Source organism: Ylistrum balloti, unplaced genomic scaffold (genome assembly GCF_031769215.1).
Source record: "Ylistrum balloti isolate Yb309-2 unplaced genomic scaffold, AGI_CSIRO_Ybal_v1 Utg371358, whole genome shotgun sequence".
NCBI lineage: Eukaryota > Metazoa > Mollusca > Bivalvia > Pectinida > Pectinidae > Ylistrum > Ylistrum balloti.
The window spans coordinates 230,312-251,630 of record NW_026782720.1 but is presented as its reverse complement, the minus strand read 5'-3'; the positions used below and the strand labels follow the sequence as shown (position 1 = coordinate 251,630).

The following is a 21,319-nucleotide window of genomic DNA, read 5'->3' as shown; positions in this document are numbered from 1 at the left end:
GTCCGCACCCCCTTTTTTGGATTGATTTTCGGTGAAAAAAAGTGCGGACATTACATGGGTTTTTACGGTAATCTGACCTGAATATTCTGACATTACAATTCTGACAAAGTAACAAATAACAGACACCTGCAGTTTATGTTTTGAAATCCTGTATTCATTTCACATTCTTCCACATTGAAGTGACAAACAGCAGTATTTAACTTTAGCACTAATATTGTAATAAGTCAAATCAATTTCTTTTTCTTGTGTCTTTGCAGGTTTGGAAAGCTAACAGTTTCAAGGAACTGTTGAAGAAAGTAAACACCAGGTTTGAGATCAGATATTTAAAGGTGGGTAATAAGACACACGTACTGCGTATTTAATTTCTATATCACTTTGCTATAAATCAGATACTGAAAGTGGTACCATCCCAATACCTTTATATTGCCCTTCGTGTACTTTTCAAAATCCAGGGCTCTCAATCTGCCAGATTTGGGGCCGAATTCCCCAACGCAAAATAGTATCTTTTTTCCCAATTAAGACCCCAAGTTTTCCCAATTCTTAGGAAAACGCCGCTATTTTTCCCCAATTCTAAGGGCCCCAGGCCCCATTCCCAAAATGGGGTGTGAGAGCCCTGAAATCTGTTTACATGATAGCTGAAGTTTTACTAGGTAATGCTTTTATCAAATTGCAAAGAAATTGCTGTTCTGACCTGTTAGTCCATTAGTGGTACCATAGAAAGATAGGTCATAGAGGTCAAAGATTAGGGACATGTATTTTGGCCTATATATTTTATGAATAATATATCACATGCATGGCCTGATATTAATTTGTGATAAGTCAATAGATGTATTGTATAATGTCACAAATTATGTGAAGTCACATCACCTAGTCTGTATAAAGTCGGATGTTAGAAGGGAGTTAACACTAGCACACCTACGGCCGGTGATCTACAAGCTGAGTAAGATAGTTATAGTTTCCAAAACTATTCTCAACAAATGGTTATGAATGGTTACTACACAATTGATTAATTTTCTTTCAAAAATACTGTTGTCCGCCTTAAAAACAAGTCATTTCATATGATGTGCTGTTGATTATGAAAACTCATAATTTTTATCAGGAAAATATTTCACTTTTATTAGAAGTTTCTCTCGTTGAAATCATTCTCCTTTTCTTTTCAAGTTTCATTCCATATTTTCTCAAATTATAATTCAAACTGTTTATGTTAAATTACAGCTTTCCATCAATTTCATTATATCTTTTTGGTTAAAATATTTTTGATGAGATTGAAATTTTGATTTTTTTTTCAGGAATTTTCATCGTCAGACTTGAGCCTTCTTGTTCTTGGAGAATGCTCGTCAGTGAGGATGCATTGGTGTATGTGATAGTGGGGTTTATCATTGCCTTTATTTTGGCATTTGGAATCGGAGCAAATGATGTTGCCAATTCATTTGGGACATCTGTGGGTGCTAAAGTACTTACCCTTCGACAAGCATGCATCCTAGGAACAATCTTTGAAATAGCTGGTGCCATCCTAATAGGTAATTTATTGAACATGTGTTAAACAGGTTCAGTCATGCTTTAAGATTTTCAGTATCAATCCTTTTAACATTGCTACAACAAACCTTCCAAAGTAATTTTTTTTTCCTTTTAAACTCTTACATTTAGTAATATACAAATAATTTTCTTTTACTATAAGCCCATGTTGGGTAATAAGCAAACACACATGTACTTAAGTTTTTAGTTGAAACAGCAACAAATACTATATCATTTTATAGTAATAAGACCGTCCCATTTTATACTTCAAGTCTGAAGTAACAATATAGTTTCCAGGCATATTGTAGGATAAATATGGTAATCTTTTGGATCATTTTCGAATTTTCAAAATTGTCATCTGAACATTGCAATTTATGCATATGAATATTTATGTCAAATTCAGAATAAAAGTGAACAAATAAATTATTTTTGCTGATATACATATTTGAATTAAAAGTGAATTATAGGAATTTTTTGTGTTTAGGTTATCGAGTGTCGGATACCATACGAAAGGGTATAATAGATGTTTCTCTCTACAACAATGGGTCAGAGACGCTGCTTCTTGCAGGCAATGTTGCTGCATTGTCAGGTAGGTTCTTTATTAAGGGATAGTTTTTGTCCTGTTCAAGTGATGTAAAATTTATAGAGATTTGAAAATTAAAAAAAGAAAATATCATACTATTAAACTCTTGTATGTAGTTGTTATGGAGTAAAAATATTCTGTTAAACTAAGATTTTTCTTTTGAAATTTAAGCAGTAAAATGCATAAAAATGATACTCTAACTTAAATGAATTCAGGGTTTTATTCAAAAACTGAAATGGAGGTTTTTCTTTTTATCTTTTAAGGATCATGTGTGTGGTTGTTTGTGGCAACATTGCTAAAACTGCCTGTATCCACAACCCATAGTATTGTTGGGGCCACGGTTGGATTCTCCCTTGTTGCCCACGGTATCCAGGGTATAAACTGGAAAAAGATAGGCCTCATTGGTAGGTGTCTCTAGATATCGGCTCTAAAGGCCTCATTGGTAGGTGTCTCTAGATATCGGCTCTAAAGGCCTCATTGGTAGGTGTCTCTAGATATCAGCTCTAAAGGCCTCATTGGTAGGTGTCTCTAGATATCAGCTCTAAGTCAACTTGACCTGACCTAATTAACGAGTACATTCGGTAATATTTCACATATTATTAACATATCAAGTATATTGCTGATGAAGAGAAAAAATTGTCGGTATTCCCTTAATTAGTTGAAATAACTGTAAATATTGCTGGTTTCATAAAGTCATCAAATTATCTTATTTTTCAGTGGGATCCTGGTTTGTCTCCCCTCTCATGTCTGGCATAATTACTGTCTTTTCATTTTGGATCGTCAAGAAGCTCGTATTGAAACGGGTGAGAATAAATTTTCTCTTTTTCAAAAGGTAAGGGTTCTTTAAGAAAAAGGTTAAGTAATAATCCTGTTTTTTAACGCCTTTTGAAGGAATCTTTGAGATTTTCCTTAATAAGCTGGGTAGAGGTATAAGCATGGCCTTAAGCTTGGAGCAGATAATGTCTCAGGTAAGATTTGTTTTCAATGAAATGAAAACAGTCAGCAGACTTTTATATTTATCTGACCTTTCACCAAAAGCAGGTAAGATTTTGCCAGTGAATGCTTATAACTTTGTAAGTATTCAACTTTTTCATTTAATGATCCTTACTTAGGCTAGAGTATCGGGTCAGTATGTTTACTTCATAACTAAATGTTTATTACTGAACAACATTCTGTCGATGCACTACACTACACTACAGTTACTGATATCTAAAGACAAAAATATACTTGAGTGAAGCACCATACTCCTTCAATTAGTAACTAGTGTCCAGAACTCTTTACTCGAGGCACAATTTTTTCTCTGCAGTTGGCCTCCCTTTTCTTTTTTTCGCATTGGCTCGAGACAGATAGTTTTCAAATGAGAATCCATTTTTAATTCATGTGGCAGAAATGGTGTGAAATTCGAAACCATACCTTGATGATTTCATCTTAAGCAATCATAAACATTAAACCAGAACATAATGTGCTTTGTTTTCCCATTAAAAACCAAAATAAATAAGTGAAATTAATATTAACATAACCACTGCATATCTTTTTCAGGATGATCCCTTTTCTGCTGGGCTTCAAATGTTGCCAGTCTTCTATGCTTTTACAACAGCTGTTAATGCATTTTCTGTATTCTACAAAGGATCGAGTCGTAAGTTTTGAAATAGGAAAACATAAAAACACTGAAAGTCTTGAACATGTTGAATTCGATGTAGATTCCTTGTAAATACAAACTTCTAAATACCTTAGAGATTGTGTGAGTTACTATATTCTGTTGTTTTACAAAGTAGAGATTGTGTGAGTTACAATATTCTGTTTTACAAAGTAGAGATTGTGTAAATTTCTATATTCTGTTGTTTTACAAAGTAGAGATTGCGTGAATTACTATATTCCTCTGTTGTTTTACAAAGTAGAGATTGTGTGAGTTACTATATTCTGTTGTACAAAGTAGAGATTGTGTGAGTTACTATATTCCTCTGTTGTTTTACAAAGTAGAGATTGTGTGAGTTATTATATTCTGTTTTACAAAGTAGAGATTGTGTGAGTTATTATATTCTGTTTTACAAAGTAGAGATTGTGTAAGTTACTATATTCTGTTGTTTTACAAAGTAGAGATTGTGTGAGTTACAATATTCTGTTTTACAAAGTAGAGATTGTGTGAGTTATTATATTCTGTTTTACAAAGTAGAGATTGTGTAAGTTACAATATTCTGTTTTACAAAGTAGAGATTGTGTGAGTTACTATATTCTGTTGTTTTACCAAGTAGAGATTGTGTGAGTTACTATATTCTGTTGTTTTACAAAGTAGAGATTGTGTGAGTTACTATATTCTGCTGTTTTACCAAGTAGAGATTGTGTGAGTTACTATATTCTGTTGTTTTACAAAGTAGAGATTGTGTGAGTTACTATGTTCTGTTGTTTTACCAAGTAGAGATTGTGTGAGTTACTATATTCTGTTGTTTTACCAAGTAGAGATTGCGTGAGTTACTATGTTCTGTTGTTTTACCAAGTAGAGATTGTGTGAGTTACTATATTCTGTTGTTTTACAAAGTAGAGATTGTGTGAGTTACTATATTCTGCTGTTTTACAAAGTAGAGATTATGTGAGTTACTATATTCTGTTGTTTTACAAAGTAGAGATTGTGTGAGTTACTATATTCTGTTGTTTTACCAAGTAGAGATTGTGTGAGTTACTATATTCTGTTGTTTTACAAAGTAGAGATTGTGTGAGTTACTATATTCTGCTGTTTTACAAAGTAGAGATTATGTGAGTTACTATATTCTGTTGTTTTAGTTCTCAAGTTTGACCAGATTCCACTGTATGGTGTGCTTATCCTGACGTTTGGACTGGCCTTCATAGTTTCTCTGATTATTTTCTTCTTCTTTGTGCCACGCTTAAGGGCAAGTAAGTAATTTCTATTTTCTGTTTATGCACTTTAACAGGGATAATGGTGATATTTCTTTTTGTTCCCATGATATTCAAAATTGATTTCAACATAAAAATGAAATTTTTCTCGTAAATATGAGAAAGGTGTTTCTAGTTATTCAATAGTATTTGTAGGTAACCATTAGAACAATTTATGTAGCAGTGAGTTTTTTACTTCTAGAAAAATTGACTGTGGAGGAAGAAGGTGAAAGTCCTGATGGAAGTATAGTCTTGGAGAAAGGTATGTAACTTTTATATATGAACTGCTACTGTCCTGCTTAAACATATATCTATATACAGAAAGTATCCTATGATCCTAGCTCACAAGATTATTAACAGCGAGACAGCCACCATATGATACTTCAAGTCTTTTTCCCTTGTGTTGTGTATTGTTCTCAAATGTCACTGTGATTACCACCTTTGATAATTTAGAAATTTAGATCTTTCAGGATTTATTCCATCTGTCGCTTTCTTAAAAGAAGAAAAAGAAAACAATATTCGAAATAACACAAATTGTGCGTTCTGGTTTGTAGCTGACTATTTACAAAGAACATTTGTTGGTACAAGTTATTACTCTGAAAGATGTTTATGTGAAGATCTATTTTGAAAACAAGGCTACATTACCGAAAAAATATCTATTGTATTGATGTATGTGTTAATGTGTTATAACATTCCATCTAGAATAGTTGACTTAAATGTTTGTTACCTGGCTTGTTGTTTGTACATGTGATTGTGTATCTTGTCTTGTAAATCCAAAAGCATTTATGGCTACATATCTGTGGATCCTTGTCTACTTGTTAATTTCTATACCTTTTTTTCTAATATTATTACTACTTTACAAAGATCCATAAATTTCTGTTGTATGTCCTGTATTTAAGTAATTAGAAGACTTCTGGTGCTGATGTAAATACCCTTTTCAGCTGTTTCTGTTTGATATCTAAATGACAACAACTGAAGGATGATTTTACACTTGTCATTACAATGAAAAATTACCTGGTTGACATCAATAATATCAGCTATAATTGTTTGGATCAGTTGGCCATCTACCTGAATATAATCGCTTCATTTCTGGTAAAGGTTAAAGTTAATTATGGACTGCCTATGTCTTTAAACAAAAAGAAAAAAGACATTATTTGATGTCAGTTTTGAAACCAATTTTAGTTTATTCAAACAAATAACCATAAAAAGACAAAAAGGCTTCATCGTGAAGTGGAAAAAAGCAGTACAATAAAAACTTGATCTAATATTGAGCTGTCAAGGTATTTGCTATTTTTGCACCAGATTTACCTGCATGACACATCATTCATCCTTGCACTTCCTTGCTTTGTTTGGTATTTCAGCTGTAGAGACGGCGCTGTCGCCAGATGAACAACAAAAAATGCTTACAAAAGATGTGGAAGCAGCTAACGTCATTGATGTTCAATTAGATGTTGATATTGAAAACAAAGAAAATATCGGTAGGGATTGATGGAATATGCACTGTAATTTACCTGCTCCTTTCTCTCAATGGCCATGGTAAACAACCATTATTGAACAAGCTGAATGTCATTCGGTCAAAATTTGATTTCTGCTTGTTTACACTTTAATTGATAGATATTTAACTAAAATTTAGTATGCAGTGATGTTGTGATACTGTATTGCCTTTATATAGAATGTGTCCTGAATTTTTTTTATTTTCCTTCTCTGCTGAATGCTTTCCAAGCTGGATGGGGACACAAACCAAAATTCTTGTCACTGAGAGACATCTTGTTTACATGTACAATGTAGTTAGATGGCTATATCAGTGAAAAACCTAAATGTGGGCATTTTGTACGATATGCTTCAGGACTGTTCAATAAAAGCATTTTGCTGACCTTGTGATTCTAGGAGTTTTCCTGACCTTGTGATTCTAGGGGTTTTCCTGACCTTGTGATTCTGGGGGTTTTACTGACCTTGTGATTCTAGGGGTTTTCCTGACCTTGTGATTCTAGGGGTTTTACTGACCTTGTGATTCTAGGGGTTTTCCTGACCTTGTGATTCTAGGGGTTTTCCTGACCTTGTGATTCTAGGGGTTTTCCTGACCTTGTGATTCTGGGGGTTTTACTGACCTTGTGATTCTAGGGGTTTTCCTGACCTTGTGATTCTAGGAGTTTTCCTGACCTTGTGATTCTAGGGGTTTTCCTGACCTTGTGATTCTAGGGGTTTTCCTGACCTTGTGATTCTAGGGGTTTTACTGACCTTGTGATTCTAGGGGTTTTACTGACCTTGTGATTCTAGGGGTTTTACTGACCTTGTGATTCTAGGGGTTTTCCTGACCTTGTGATTCTAGGGGTTTTCCTGACCTTGTGATTCTAGGGGTTTTACTGACCTTGTGATTCTAGGGGTTTTACTGACCTTGTGATTCTAGGGGTTTTACTGACCTTGTGATTCTAGGGGTTTTCCTGACCTTGTGATTCTAGGGGTTTTCCTGACCTTGTGATTCTAGGGGTTTTACTGACCTTGTGATTCTAGGGGTTTTCCTGACCTTGTGATTCTAGGGGTTTTACTGACCTTGTGATTCTAGGGGTTTTACTGACCTTGTGATTCTAGGGGTTTTACTGACCTTGTGATTCTAGGGGTTTTCCTGACCTTGTGTGATTCTAGGGGTTTTCCTGACCTTGTGATTCTAGGGGTTTTCCTGACCTTGTGATTCTAGGGGTTTTACTGACCTTGTGATTCTAGGGGTTTTACTGACCTTGTGATTCTAGGGGTTTTCCTGACCTTGTGATTCTAGGGGTTTTCCTGACCTTGTGATTCTAGGAGTTTTCCTGACCTTGTGATTCTAGGGGTTTTACTGATCTTGTGATTCTAGGGGTTTTACTGACCTTGTGATTCTGGGGGTTTTACTGACCTTGTGATTCTAGGGGTTGTCCTGACCTTGTGATTCTAGGGGTTGTCCTGACCTTGTGATTCTAGGGGTTTTACTGACCTTGTGATTCTGGGGGTTTTCCTGACCTTGTGATTCTAGGGGATGGAACTTATTCTGTCCATAAATTTAGATTTCCAGTCTATTACATAAAAACTCCTAGCTATTCATGTTAAACACCTATGTATCCCAGGATCTGAGGGATGTTTAGGGTCTAGGTTTTTCAGGGTTAACAACCAAGAGTTTAATTGATAATTGACTTAGCAGCAATAGAAGGGAAGCCAATATTATTGTAAGAAATGATTCATTTTGGAGTCCTAGGGTTACTGAAATTCCCCTAAACAGCTTCATTCTGTTTATCTTTCGCTAAATGTGTAGTCTTGGGTTGGGATGGAATGGTGTTTTTAATACCTCTTAAAAGATTGAAGGTTTTAAGTATGAAACAAAAATCACAGGCTTCAGACTATTAAGAATGTCTTAATAGCAGAAATTGATATACTACACCAGTGTTTTTAACAAAATTTTCAAAAGTTGGCTGAGTCAGTATATTAAGTTTTGATAAAATTTATTTAAGTTACAAATTATCAATAACATCTCTTTTTTAAAAAAAAAACTTTTTGTATCATTCATGATATTGTAATCCCAGGAAGAAAGAAAGATGGCGAGAAAACTCCTCTGAAAGAGAAAAGTGCTCCATCGGGGATACTGATTGTAAGTATTCCTTGAAATGATAGTTTTCTTTTTTCTCTCTCTCTGTTTTCATATTTTTCTAATTTTAGTTGGTAATATGCTTATAAACACTTACAAACCAGCTGAAAGAATAATTTTTCTAGAAATACTGTGTATAAAATTATGAATAGCACCTATGTTGTGATTTGCTTGATTTTAAAAACTGGTTAGAATACTTTAGATATGCATATTTTATCAAGATTCATAGTTGAGCATTTTTCCTACTGAAAGTATCACACTAATCTCAATAACTGCAGTTTGTTAATTTGTCATTGTTATAATCTGCCAAAAAGGCACAAATTTGCTCTTTCATCTCTTGAGTGGTACTGTAAGTGATTGGGTGTTTTCAGGAAAAGGATACAAACATTGATGTGATACTAGCAGAAGCACATGGAATCACACCAAGTTTGACTCCTAACGGGAAAGCCATGAGTAATGGTATGTTTCTTTTTCAAATGGTTCTGCGCTTTTTGTTGTCTATTTGTACTCGTTAATAACACTTCTTGTAATAAATTGCTTGTAAATAAGGTTTTTTTCTAAAAGAATGGTGGTAACAGTACATGGGGTGATTTCATTCTGGTAAATTCAAGGGAAAAATATTTTCAAAAACCAAAAACATTTTCATTTTTTTTACAACACAATATTAATTTGGTAATTGATAGTGATGATGTAACACGTTCAAGACTAAACTGTCAGAAATATTTATTGTACCTACCATGATCGATTTTATACCTGTTTTGTTTCAGGCCCCTCCCCTCAAGGCAGTATCACTCCCTTGCTATTCCGCGAGTCCAACTCCACATTCTCTAGTCGTAAGCTACTGCAAGGTAATATTTACACTAGATGAAAAATTCACAGCTGCTTACCTATATTTATGAGAAAAATGAATGGTAAATTATTAAAAGAAATGTGGGAGAGTATTTAATTCCTCCATATAATGACCTTTCTCTTGAAAGATAAGGGCATGCAGTAGGAGATTAGTGAAGATTAGTGGCTTTTCAAAAAATAGCTTTTCATTTCATTTCCTGTATAAGAAATACAGACCAGTACATCATTTCATCTGTTTCCTGATATAAATTTGGGGTTGAAAAATTTGAAAAATCTGTGAAAATTTATAGTAATGAATTTTCACTTTGATAACTTACCTACCACTGTTGTTTTTAACATTGTGTTATAAGGGAAATGTAAACTTAATTATTTCTTTTCTCCAACAAAGACAATTTTGATGGCAGTCCAGGCAGTAGCAGTAAAGATTCCAGTACATCAGACTTGGTGAGTACATTGATAAATCTGCATAGCATGTTATCCTTCAGTCAAAGGGAGGTAATACATCTTAAATTTACTTTAGTTGATGTAAAGCTGTCTTGAAGGTCAAATGCTGCACAACAAAAGCTGCATTTATTTGTCAGTCCTACCTTGTTGAAACATAGATTTCCTGAAGGTGACATCTCCAACATATGTAGAGAAAAAATAAAGGAAGGCAATTACACTGTTCTGTTGTCAAGATTTGACTATGCATAGTGGATTTTGACAATTAACAAAAAATGGATCCTAAAAAAATTTTATTGAATGAAGACTAGCATTACTTGTTTGTGTTTACTAAGTTCTAATATCTACTTTTCTTGCTGATACTGATTTCTAATCTTCTTCAGAAATATCTTGTTAGAACTTTTTAAAATGTCATCTTAAAGATATTTAATTACTTAAATGGATTTATTTCAATATAATTTATGGAAAGATTTTGATGTATCTCCCTTAAAAACTCACGATGAAACAAAACTATTGATAGGCCATAAACATGCAAAAAACAATGTCTGAATTTTTGGAGATCACAGTGGAAGAACAAAGCATTGTATTTTTTTTTTGTACTTTTCTTCAGGAAAAAGGACGTGAGCAGTTGAAAGATGAACCCAAAACTGCCAAATTATTTTCATTCCTACAAGTTCTCACAGCTGTGTTCGGTTCCTTCGCTCATGGAGGAAATGACGTCAGGTTTGTGTTTTTGGTTAGACATTTAGTATAGTGTGTCCAACATTATCTGTATGAGCTAGTTCTATCCCACCGTACTGTGTATCACTTAACTTTCACTTGATATACATATCTTGTAACAGAGTTTTCCCTGGGACCCTCAAGCTTAGGAATTATTAGAGTCAGGGAATTCATTTCTTACATGAAATAGACTTTAACTTTGTTAATTTTGGGGGTCCTTTGTCAGTTTGAGTAAAATGAAGGTTTTAGAAAGGCCAGGTATTTGAAAACCTGTTTTAAGCCTAATATAATCTTGGACTCCTGGGCTTGCTACATGAGAAGATAAAGTATTGTCCGCATTTCTCGTGAGGTGTAGGTGACATGAATGGATGACTACTAATAACAGTGTTACTGCTTGATGAAATACAATAAACGAGTCTTCATTTAAAAAGCATTACTTATTGTAGGAATATAGATGTTTTCATTGCACCACAATAATGGTTTAGTTATTGAAAATGTTATAACTATGTCCCTTGTTGTCTTGATAGATTGTTTCATTGACAAAGAGAATTGTTTGTTATTGCAGCAATGCTATTGGACCACTTGTTAGCATCTGGATCATTGGTACCCAGGGTAACGCACTTCAGAAGGCCGAGACCCCTCTGTGGATCCTCATCTTTGGAGGAGCAGGGATCAGTATTGGACTTTGGGTGTGGGGCCGAAGAGTCATACAAACGATGGGAGAGGATCTCACAAAGATCACCCCATCAAGGTGAGATGCTTCTTCAAAATAATTGTCTTTTCTAGGCTTTGTACACGTCTTCTCGCTCGCTTTCGTTCAAGTCAGAGACAATTTTATCTACACTTCTACCACTGACTACAGGGATTTATCCACATGTTTGGGCCACTTTATTTCATTTGGGTAGAAGATTGATAGTTGGGAAGGAAGATTTAGCGTGTCAACTGGTTAATTTTGGAATTTGGTAATATGAAATAAATTCAATTAGGAATGGGGTTACTATTTCATTAATTGTACATTAGCAATGTAAATATTTTTACCGTTCTGATGACGACTAGCTAGTCAAAACAGGTAAACTAAAAATCTGCAGATTCCAGATGTTTATGCTCCATCTTCTGTCATTTTTATTTCATTAATTGTGTCTGTAAATTTGAGTTGTACATGTATCTCCAGAAAAGATATTTATCCTTTTAACATGTTGTAGTCATAACACCGCCAATGGTAATACACAAATAATAAATAAGTTGTAAGCAGCTTGAAACAAGAATTTTGAAAAACGTTTTTTTGAAAAGAAAGTTGCAGAACAGGTGTTCTCGCAGACAACTGATTTAGAATGATGGTAAACCTGGATTAAACTCATTTGTGTGTACTAAAGATTTGATCATCCTTATGTTACAGTGGTTTCTGTATAGAAGTTGGATCAGCATTGACAGTGCTTATCGCCTCCAACATCGGGATACCGATCAGTACCACGCATTGCAAGGTGGGCTCAGTGGTTTGTGTGGGCCGTTATAGGTCAAAGCAAAATGTGGACTTCAAGCTTTTCAGGAACATAGTTCTAGCTTGGTGTGTGACTTTGCCTGTAGCAGGCGGAATCAGTGCCGGAATTATGGCAATTATCATGCAAACTTTATGATAAAGGTGTTCAGGTGGCGTGAGTGTGGATATGACTGGGCTTAAACTTCAAAATCTTCCTCATATTTGACATGTTCTTTTACTGTAAAACACTGGATTGAGGTAAAGTGTACAACAATCTCGAGAAAAGAAAAGCAGATCTTCAAATAAATCAGAGTTGTTGTCCAAATAATTTGTAATGACGACCTCAACTCAGATTGGTCATTTTAACTCAGCCTTTTTAAATAGATATTCATCAATTAATGATGTACTGTCATGGCATTGAAAATATTGGTCATTTATTCAGTGTCTGTGCTGTTAAATATTAACGAAGGCCCTTGCATGCTGATTCTTATATAGTCCCATATCATTTCTTGTAATTGACACAAAGTCATTTATATTAAAACAAACATAGCAGTCATTCTAGAAATTGATCGATAACTCGATGGAGACCTATTGATCCTAGGATGCAATAAGCTTTTGGTAACTTTCGCCTTCTTGTAACTGTTCACCTAGTATTCAATTACAAGTGACTGTTCTACACGATCTGTTTCAGTTACAAACACTTGGTAGACAGGTACGCTTTTAAAAAATGCAATATCATCTTGTATTGGTATGCTACTTTTTTTTTTCATTCTGCCAATTTTTTTCCCCCATCCACATATAAGCCGCATGCCAAACTCGTGAGCAAAAAAAAAATGCTGCTTATGATCCAGATAATACAGTAAACATTTCAGGATCTGAGGAAGATTTTGAAGCCTGAGCTAGGATCTAGAATAAATTATATTGTCAGGATGTGTGACATAGTTTTCTTACAAAATTGAAGTGATAAAATTGTCTTGCAGTCTGTCTTGGCAGGCATATTCAGAAAAAAATTAAAGTACAAAGTATACTTTGACCAAATCATGTTTTCACCAGCGAAATTATAATATTAACTTAAATGTTACAAAAGTAAATTTCATGTCTATAGCAATAGTATACAATAAATGCTTTCATTTTGTTGCAGATATTGTATTTATTGTTAACTTGTAAGTGTTTCACCAGTCCAACCATTTTCAGTGTTATTCAATATCTAATGCAGTGCTTGAGAAAATTGCCTCAATGTACTCTTTCCCTGATGATGTGGTTAGCGTTAATTATTCTTAGACAGTACATCACTTATAAAAGTCTTTACCCTTGTCAAGTTTTGTACTTCAAGCATCACTACAGTGCTGGCTTCGTAGTAGTCCATGAATACACCATACAGGTGAAAAAGTATTCAAGTACATTTTTTGAAGTTGAAGACAATCGTGTATGTAATTATCTGCCCTAGGTGGATTAAGGGAATAAGTCCTTCGTAAGTAAAATACTTGTGTTTCCATTGTTAAACCAAATACATTTTTGGGCCTTCTTAACAGTGAATGTTTCTTTTTTTTTTTTAATTTTTAACAATTTCCATAATAGGATGATTAAAAGTCAAAAGTACTTGAATTTATAGCCAAGAGTAAAAAAAAATATTTTAAGAATTCAAGATTTCTCTACCAAAATCCACTTTTGATCTGACATGTTTGGAAGAACATAATATGATTTCATTTGGCCTTTACAGGATTACAAATTAGTTTGAAAGATGATTCCCCCCCAGATATTTGTGTTTATTGATAAACTTCATCTTCAGAATGATTCTGTCTTAATAGATACCGAGTTAACATCAGTGTTTAATATAATTAACGGCTTCTGGACTTTACTATCGAAAGATCTTTAATCAATATATACAACATCATAAGAAGCGATATTAACCAAATCAGGGGTTAATGAAGACATGTCAACCTCAATGGAAGTTAATAACTGCCAGACTGACCAGGGGACAAAAATGCATTCCTCCAATCAAGTGTAACATTACAAAACAGCTTCATTAATAAATCATACATAAAATATTTATCTACATAGAAATACACATTGGCAAGAGAAATTATCATTTTTATTGTGGTCAAAAACAAGAAAGCTAACAGAACATGCATGTAAATAAATCATGTGATGTGGGGATATTTAGACTTTAGAGGGAAAAGAGCTTTTCAATTGGTAACATGTTCTCTATCAATAAGTAAATGTTTGCATAATTTAAGATGTATATAAGTATCCATTCATCATGAGAAATTTTCTGAAGTTATTCTTTGTTTTTGTCTATCATGGTGCCATGTACTGGCACCTGTAACAGATACACTTTGTAGATATTTTAATTTTATGTAACTCAGATACACCTTTTTTTCTGTATTTGTTGAGTGCCATCATCAGTTATAATTCAATACCATTTAATGTTCTATTACTGTGTAATGATTTTCTGTATAAAGAGTACTTAAAGAATCAATATTCTTACTATAAGATTGGTGAAAAAGACGACTGTAGGGATACATTTTAGCGCTGATACATTATCACTGTTCACACAAAATGCGATATATCGGAACAATTAAATATGAAGTAATTTCAAACCAAGTGTATCTGACATGTATACTTTCCAACAGAATTAAAGAAAAAACATGTAGACAGAGAGCAGCCTTTTGGCTCCTGATGGTTATTCAGGTCTTGATCAGGAGGCGATAGGTTTGATTACCATCTAAGTGACTATGTTAATTGGTGTGCTGTAGTGTATGGAAATACCAAAGAGATGTCATAAAGAGTGCTGTATATATTGCATTGAGATGAATTATAATGCAATAATTGCATACTTGGGTTTTTTGATAAACAAAGAAGTATTACATCGTAAATTCATATGAAATAATGTGTTTTGGACTGCATCTTTGACCTTATACATGTTTGAGTGTAAGAACACAGAATTTGTTCCAAATCCAGGCATTATGCCTGTTTGAGTGTAAGAACACAGAATTTGTTCCAAATCCAGGCATTATGCCTGTTTGAGTGTAAGAACACAGAATTTGTTCCAAATCCAGGCATTGCTCTTGAGAAGTGATTCTCTGAGAAACACTAGTCATTAATGTACACATGTATGTATAAATATGAGTGTCATTGAAAACTTTTTAAAACATTGGCAGATACAGGAAATATTAAAAAAATTTAAAACATCAACTTATACAGGAAATGTTCAAACTTAAGATCTTAAGCTACCATTGCACATTTTTTAGGATATTTTGGTAAAGTATATAGCTATGTTAAGTACACAATTTTTTAGGATATTTTGGTAAAGTATATAGCTATGTTAAGTACACAATTTTTTAGGATATTTTGGTAAAGTATATAGCTATGTTAAGTACACAATTTTTTAGGATATTTTGGTAAGGTATATAGCTATGTTAAGTACACAATTTTTAGGATATTTTGGTAAAGTATATAGCTATGTTAAGTACACAATTTTTAGGATATTTTGGTAAAGTATATAGCTATGTTAAGTACACAATTTTTTAGGATATTTTGGTAAAGTATATAGCTATGTTAAGTACACAATTTTTTAGGATATTTTGGTAAAGTATATAGCTATGTTTAGTATTTCTATTGACACAAATGCTATGTCTTTGTTTTATTTCATTTCTTTTTTCAAATTTCAGTACAATGAAATAATGATTGACATTGTGTAAATGAGAAATATGGCCAGGTGGACTGTAGAACGGGTAGGAGATATCACTATGTAGTTTTTAATTGTCTGTATCTCTATGTGTATGTGTGATGCTTAATTAATGGAAGGATTGAGTGAAGATGACAGTTGTAGAGAAGATACTGAAAAAAATATTGTACAAATTCCACATATTCCTAATTTATAACTTGTATAAATATATTTTGGAAAAAAATGTAAAGATTTTAGATTTAAGTTATGTCATATGCCACGAATAATATATCCCTTTTATCATGGGTATTGCTAACATTTTCAAGCTTGGGTAGTCAGTCCTGCTTGTAAGCTACATTTACCTTAATTTGTTGGATTAAACACTTTCAATAGTTTGATCAAGATGTTGAATTTTTGCATGTCTGCATTTCAGAATGATAAATTCAAAAAATTATGGACCATTATTTTTTACTGCCAGGGCAGGATAACTCTTTTAGCAGTACCCTTTGTATTGTAGTACTATGTACAGTGTAATGCTAATATCATATTTGAGTGGCTTTACTTTTTTCATAATAATTCATTGGACAAGAAAAAAAAACCTGAAAATAACATGAATCAATAAAAAAAAATACATCCCCTTTCATCATCAAAACTGCAGAGAATTGATCCTACAAAAACAAACAAAAAATGCTTTTCGTTTTCTGACATCCATCCAATAAACTGTGTTGTCAGAGTTGTCCTGCTCATACAGTTTTATTTAAGTAATCATACACATCCAACATCAACAATGAGATAATTAAGAGATTGCTTTTCAACCAAATTACCTCACCCTTATTAAATCAAACCTATCCCTTGCATTTGAAACGAAGGTGCTTTTTAATGATCGATTACTGTGTGTATGAATCTCATGTTACCTGGTGGTGTAGTAGCATCTCGTTTCCTAATTAGGATTGATTTAATGTGATAATGCTGCCTCATTTAATTGGGATATCTGGCTTCGAGGGAGGATTTACTTGGAAATATATACTTCCCTTGTCAGCATGTTCAATTACCAACTGCCTTAAAAATTGAAAATTTAAAATCTTAAAACCTTGATTGTAGGCTGTTAAGAAATATCTTTATTTGTCAATTTCAATGACTGATTTATATCAGTCTGTTTTGAATGAACTTCTAATTTCTCATCAAGATATTTATCTTCATCACATCACATTGATTGGTGTTCAATCATTTGGACTTGCATAGTTATCTGCGTTAGTAAGCATGTGTTATGTCATTAGTTTGCTTGAGATAATAACAATTTTTCAAAAATTTGTGCTGTTATTCTCCAAAAAAAAAGGTGATCACTTTACTGTTGATACCTGCTCACAAGAGCAGATAACTCTGTAGTTCAAAAATACGAAATTATGTTCATTTGTTCCTATTACCTTTAGTTTTCATGACTTTTGTTGAAAATACTTCATCTGCTGTTTACATCAGTATTATTTGTGTGATTTATTGGTACATTGTAGTATTTTGTTTTTTTTTTGTCATAACATGGAAATGGTTGTTATAATCTTAAAATGACTTAGTTTCTGCTCAACTATATACACCAATACTGTTCCTTATATTTCATTGCATTATGATCTTCAGGTTAATTAATTCAATTATATTGAAATTATATTTTAATTTTTTATCTTAGTAGATGATAATACAGTGTAAACCAGTGTTTAACATCAGATAGATTATAGGATCATTCATGTACATAACTTGTATCGTTTTCAATTGGCTGTTACTACGTATTTCTAATTGTATATTTCACTCTGCAATGACACAATATTAGCTTTGCCTCTTCATTTATCATAAAAAATTCTTGCTTCACTTTTTTAGCCAAAGTAAAAATAGTTGTAAGGAGGAGAGTGACACAAATAGTACTGATATTGAGTCTGTAATTGAATGTGTACTTCTGGAGTCTTTTTGTTTGTTTGTTTTGTTTTCTGTTTAAACCTCTTATTTTCCTACTTGAATATTTGATGTCTATATGTTTCTTTTTACTTTTTCTGTTTTCTCTCTCCAGCGCTAGGTTCTCCTTTGTCCCTAGCATTGGATGTTTTTAAGTTTTAAGATAGACGGATAACTAAAATTGCAGAATGTTTTTAGTGCTTTTTGATGGAAGACTTTCTCAGGTAGAATTAAATCCGAAAGAAATTTTGTCGCTACAAAACTGAAAATCTACCTTATATGTCATGTCTGTTTCCTATTGGAGTTATCCCTTTTGGCCTTGATTTGATATTTTCCCCAAAAACTTGAGAGACATATTATTTTGGAAACTAAACAGTATTGTGCTTAAGTCAATGAAAATGAATGTTTAAAAGTATGTTAAATTCAATGAAGTGAAACTTTAAAAAAAAAATTATTCCTTTGTCACATCATATATATAGAGTTTGTGGTGTTTCAATACTCAAGGTCGATAACCATGGAAGATGAAGACATTGTGATTATATCAAACATCGGAAATAAGTCATTAGAGGCAGCTCACATATTTTTGTTTGTTTGTTTTTTCTGATTTTAATAAATCTGGTATCATAGTGTATCTTGTTAGTGCTATGTAAATTTGACCGGTGTATAATGTGGTTCTTTTGTGTTATATTTTCATTGATCAGTGTATTGTATTATTTACGTTATGCTGTAGTTGCCAAATTCCTTATTTATAATCATCACATTTTCACTTTATCATTTTCACTTTTCTTTTCATAACATTATCTAGAAGAAAACTTCCTTTGCCTAATAAGAACTTGTTAATGTCAGAAATGGAAAAAAATAATTGATTTAATAGTTTTGTGCTTAAAATATGTTTAAAATTGTACAATGCTGAAAATGCTACATTTGATCTGTCTTGTTTTTTGCTATGATTTATGACAAGTATAAAATCTCCTGACTACAAAGTGTTTCAATATGATTTTACAGTACAATGATAAATTTGTCTTTTACTACTTCAGGTATGTGGGTGGGATGGGCACAGATTGGGTTTCCTATGGTGGATTATGGTACACAGATACTTATAACTTATACAAGTTATATCATATGAATCCTCTTATAATGATTGTTCTTTATATATGGTATTAAATTTGCAGTGAAAGACAAGTACCAATATATATATATATATATATTTTTCTTTCTCTTTGTTCTGCTTCATAGTTTGCCGGATGTTTCATATACAAATATGGATAATTTCATATTTATTCAATATTTTGGTAGGTCATACATACTTTTTATAAGTAAAATATTCAATGATTTTATCCAAAGCTGTAGTTTCATTCCATTTGAAAGCAACTTATATTACTGAATTGTCTCCCATGGAAGAAATTACCTGCAGATCTAATTAGTTATCTCCCTTTCTGATACACCATGGGGTTATGGAGAAGTGCTAATATAACATATAGATCTGATTAGTTATCTCCCTTTCTGGTACACCATGGAGTTACATAAAACTTAAAGTGCTACATAATAGGATTATCTCCCTTGTCTTTACACTAGGGTGCAACATTATAGTGCAGAACTATTTTATCACAGCTTTTAACAAAATATAGCAGCATAATGTCCTGTGATCAGTTACAGGTATATATTATGTAGGTGTACTAGAGTGTTCCATACAAAACATATCCACCTGTTTTGCTGTTTTTGTTAAGGAATTTGCTGTTTTTAGTATACAGTGATTTGTATGCAGCCATCTGTTATGTATATAAACTTATTTTTTATAAAACCTGTGTTTGTTGTGGTTCTGCGCCATTCTATATATCAAGTATCGGTACAGTTTCTTCTTTTGAAGAGGTGTTCCAATATTGCAACCTTTGGCAAATTTATGTGCCTTTATTAGACTATGGACCGATGTGAAACGTATTTGTAATGAAATCTTGATTTCGAGTAGTAGGTCAGAGAAGCCATTTTGAATAGACTGCTACAGGCCGGTTCTAAACACGGATGAGGGGGTCCATAGACTCTTGCATCCATGTGCAGTTATCTACAACCAATGTTACAAACTACCTTTGTGGGGTAGTACATTGTATGTTACCTTCTGACATGTACATTACTTGTGGCGGATTCTCTGTTTGACCAATTTCCAACATGATTTTATGGCCATCTCTTCTCACTTCCACCTTAGTGTACATGGGATTATACTACAACCAAGAAGTCCTAGCGATTTTACTGCACTAGTACACTACATAGGACATTGACGAAGTTGAATGTGTAGTCATACAAATGTACCACATACATTACGTACTCAGCGCTTACTTAAACCATGGATGTACAATGCACATTGACCATAGACCATATAATGCAGACCCTTAGGCAAGGCCTCTGGTTCTTTAAAACTCTCAGGTTATATATAGTACAGCTGCATCTTCAAAAACTTCTTGCAAAACACCAGTGAAACAACAGTATAATCCAATTAAGGACTTGATTTTTTAAGAGAAGCTCAGAAAACGACATTTTTTATAAAGAAGTTCGCTTTACATGAGCCATTGTGTTTGAGATCCCCACACTAAAGCACCATATCTAAGCATACATGTTTCTCAAATGAATTATCTTGCCCAGCAGCAAGAATTGCTCATTACACTCGCGAGGCTGTTTACTTCAACAGCTAGTATCGAAAATACTTGAGGAATTCTCTATTTTCCAGTCACCTGAGTTTTGTGGGGACCTACCGTGATCCTACGTTGTCCATCATCTGCCGTACATTTGTAAAACTTTTGATGTCTTTTTTTCTCCTGGATAACCTCTGAACCTATTTCAAAGAATTTTTACGAAACCGGCCATGGCAAATGTGAACAAGAATTGTAAATATGGTTCCCACCTCTCAGGAACCAGAAAGGGGTCAAGTTGTTGAAATTTCAAAAAACCTTTTCGGTTCTCTTGTGTGGAAAAATCAAATACTCTTCAAGGATGAAAGAATCTTTGGTGCTTTACCGAAATTGTAAATTTCATGAGCCAAGGGTTCCACATATCCCCACATAACATTTATAAACATTTAAATAGGAAACTTACATTTTAGAGCATAATTTGTTTATTTTCTCTTAGAAAAAGATCAAACTTGGTTGGCATTGCTAGTATAGGATGGTCTTTCTTCTCAATACCAAGTTATAGTAGTCAAATACTCTTATTGGAGAGTTTGTCAAGAATTTAGAAACGTTTTAGGCCATCTGACACAGGGCCATGATGACCTATAGCCATTCTGCTTCGTTCGTCTTCTCAAGTTTCAACGGTAGGGTTGAACTCAAACTTGCATTATATGATTCTGAGACGATCCTGACCAAGTGTTATTTTTCAGGTTGGCCTGAAATCCAAGATGCTGCCGTAGCCACCATCTTGAAAAGCATATTTTAAATTTCTTCAGTTCCACACATTGGTGGGAATGTTAAGAAAAGTTAGCCAACAAAGTGTTGTTATTTTTCGACCTTTTTAAAACTTTGATAAAGAAGCCAGGGAAGTCATTTTGAAACATGATGGCACAATCATGGTTTTCCTGTGCAACACCTTTTTCAAACTTCTCAAGTTTCACCAGTTGGATTGAGCTCCAACTTTACTGTC

At 33.3% G+C, this 21,319-nt stretch overlaps 1 protein-coding gene across 2 annotated transcripts; it reads left to right on the top strand.

Annotated features, from left to right (window-relative positions):
• The first annotated feature begins 256 nt into the window (after positions 1 to 256).
• Positions 257 to 19,493, top strand: LOC132562163 (sodium-dependent phosphate transporter 2-like). Of its 2 annotated transcripts, XM_060226892.1 has the most exons (16): positions 257 to 329; positions 1,290 to 1,520; positions 2,000 to 2,104; positions 2,362 to 2,502; positions 2,816 to 2,901; positions 3,638 to 3,734; positions 4,877 to 4,987; positions 5,190 to 5,249; positions 6,349 to 6,465; positions 8,539 to 8,603; positions 8,972 to 9,059; positions 9,368 to 9,448; positions 9,838 to 9,893; positions 10,501 to 10,613; positions 11,176 to 11,361; positions 12,007 to 19,493. In XM_060226892.1, the coding sequence occupies exons 2-16, from the start codon at positions 1,331 to 1,333 to the stop codon at positions 12,242 to 12,244; spliced, it is 1,734 nt and encodes a 577-aa protein (XP_060082875.1). In that variant the 5' UTR covers positions 257 to 329; positions 1,290 to 1,330; the 3' UTR covers positions 12,245 to 19,493. The 2 variants fall into 2 exon arrangements, with proteins under 2 accessions (XP_060082875.1, XP_060082876.1); XM_060226893.1 differs by lacking the exon at positions 6,349 to 6,465.
• Positions 19,494 to 21,319: the final 1,826 nt, after the last annotated feature.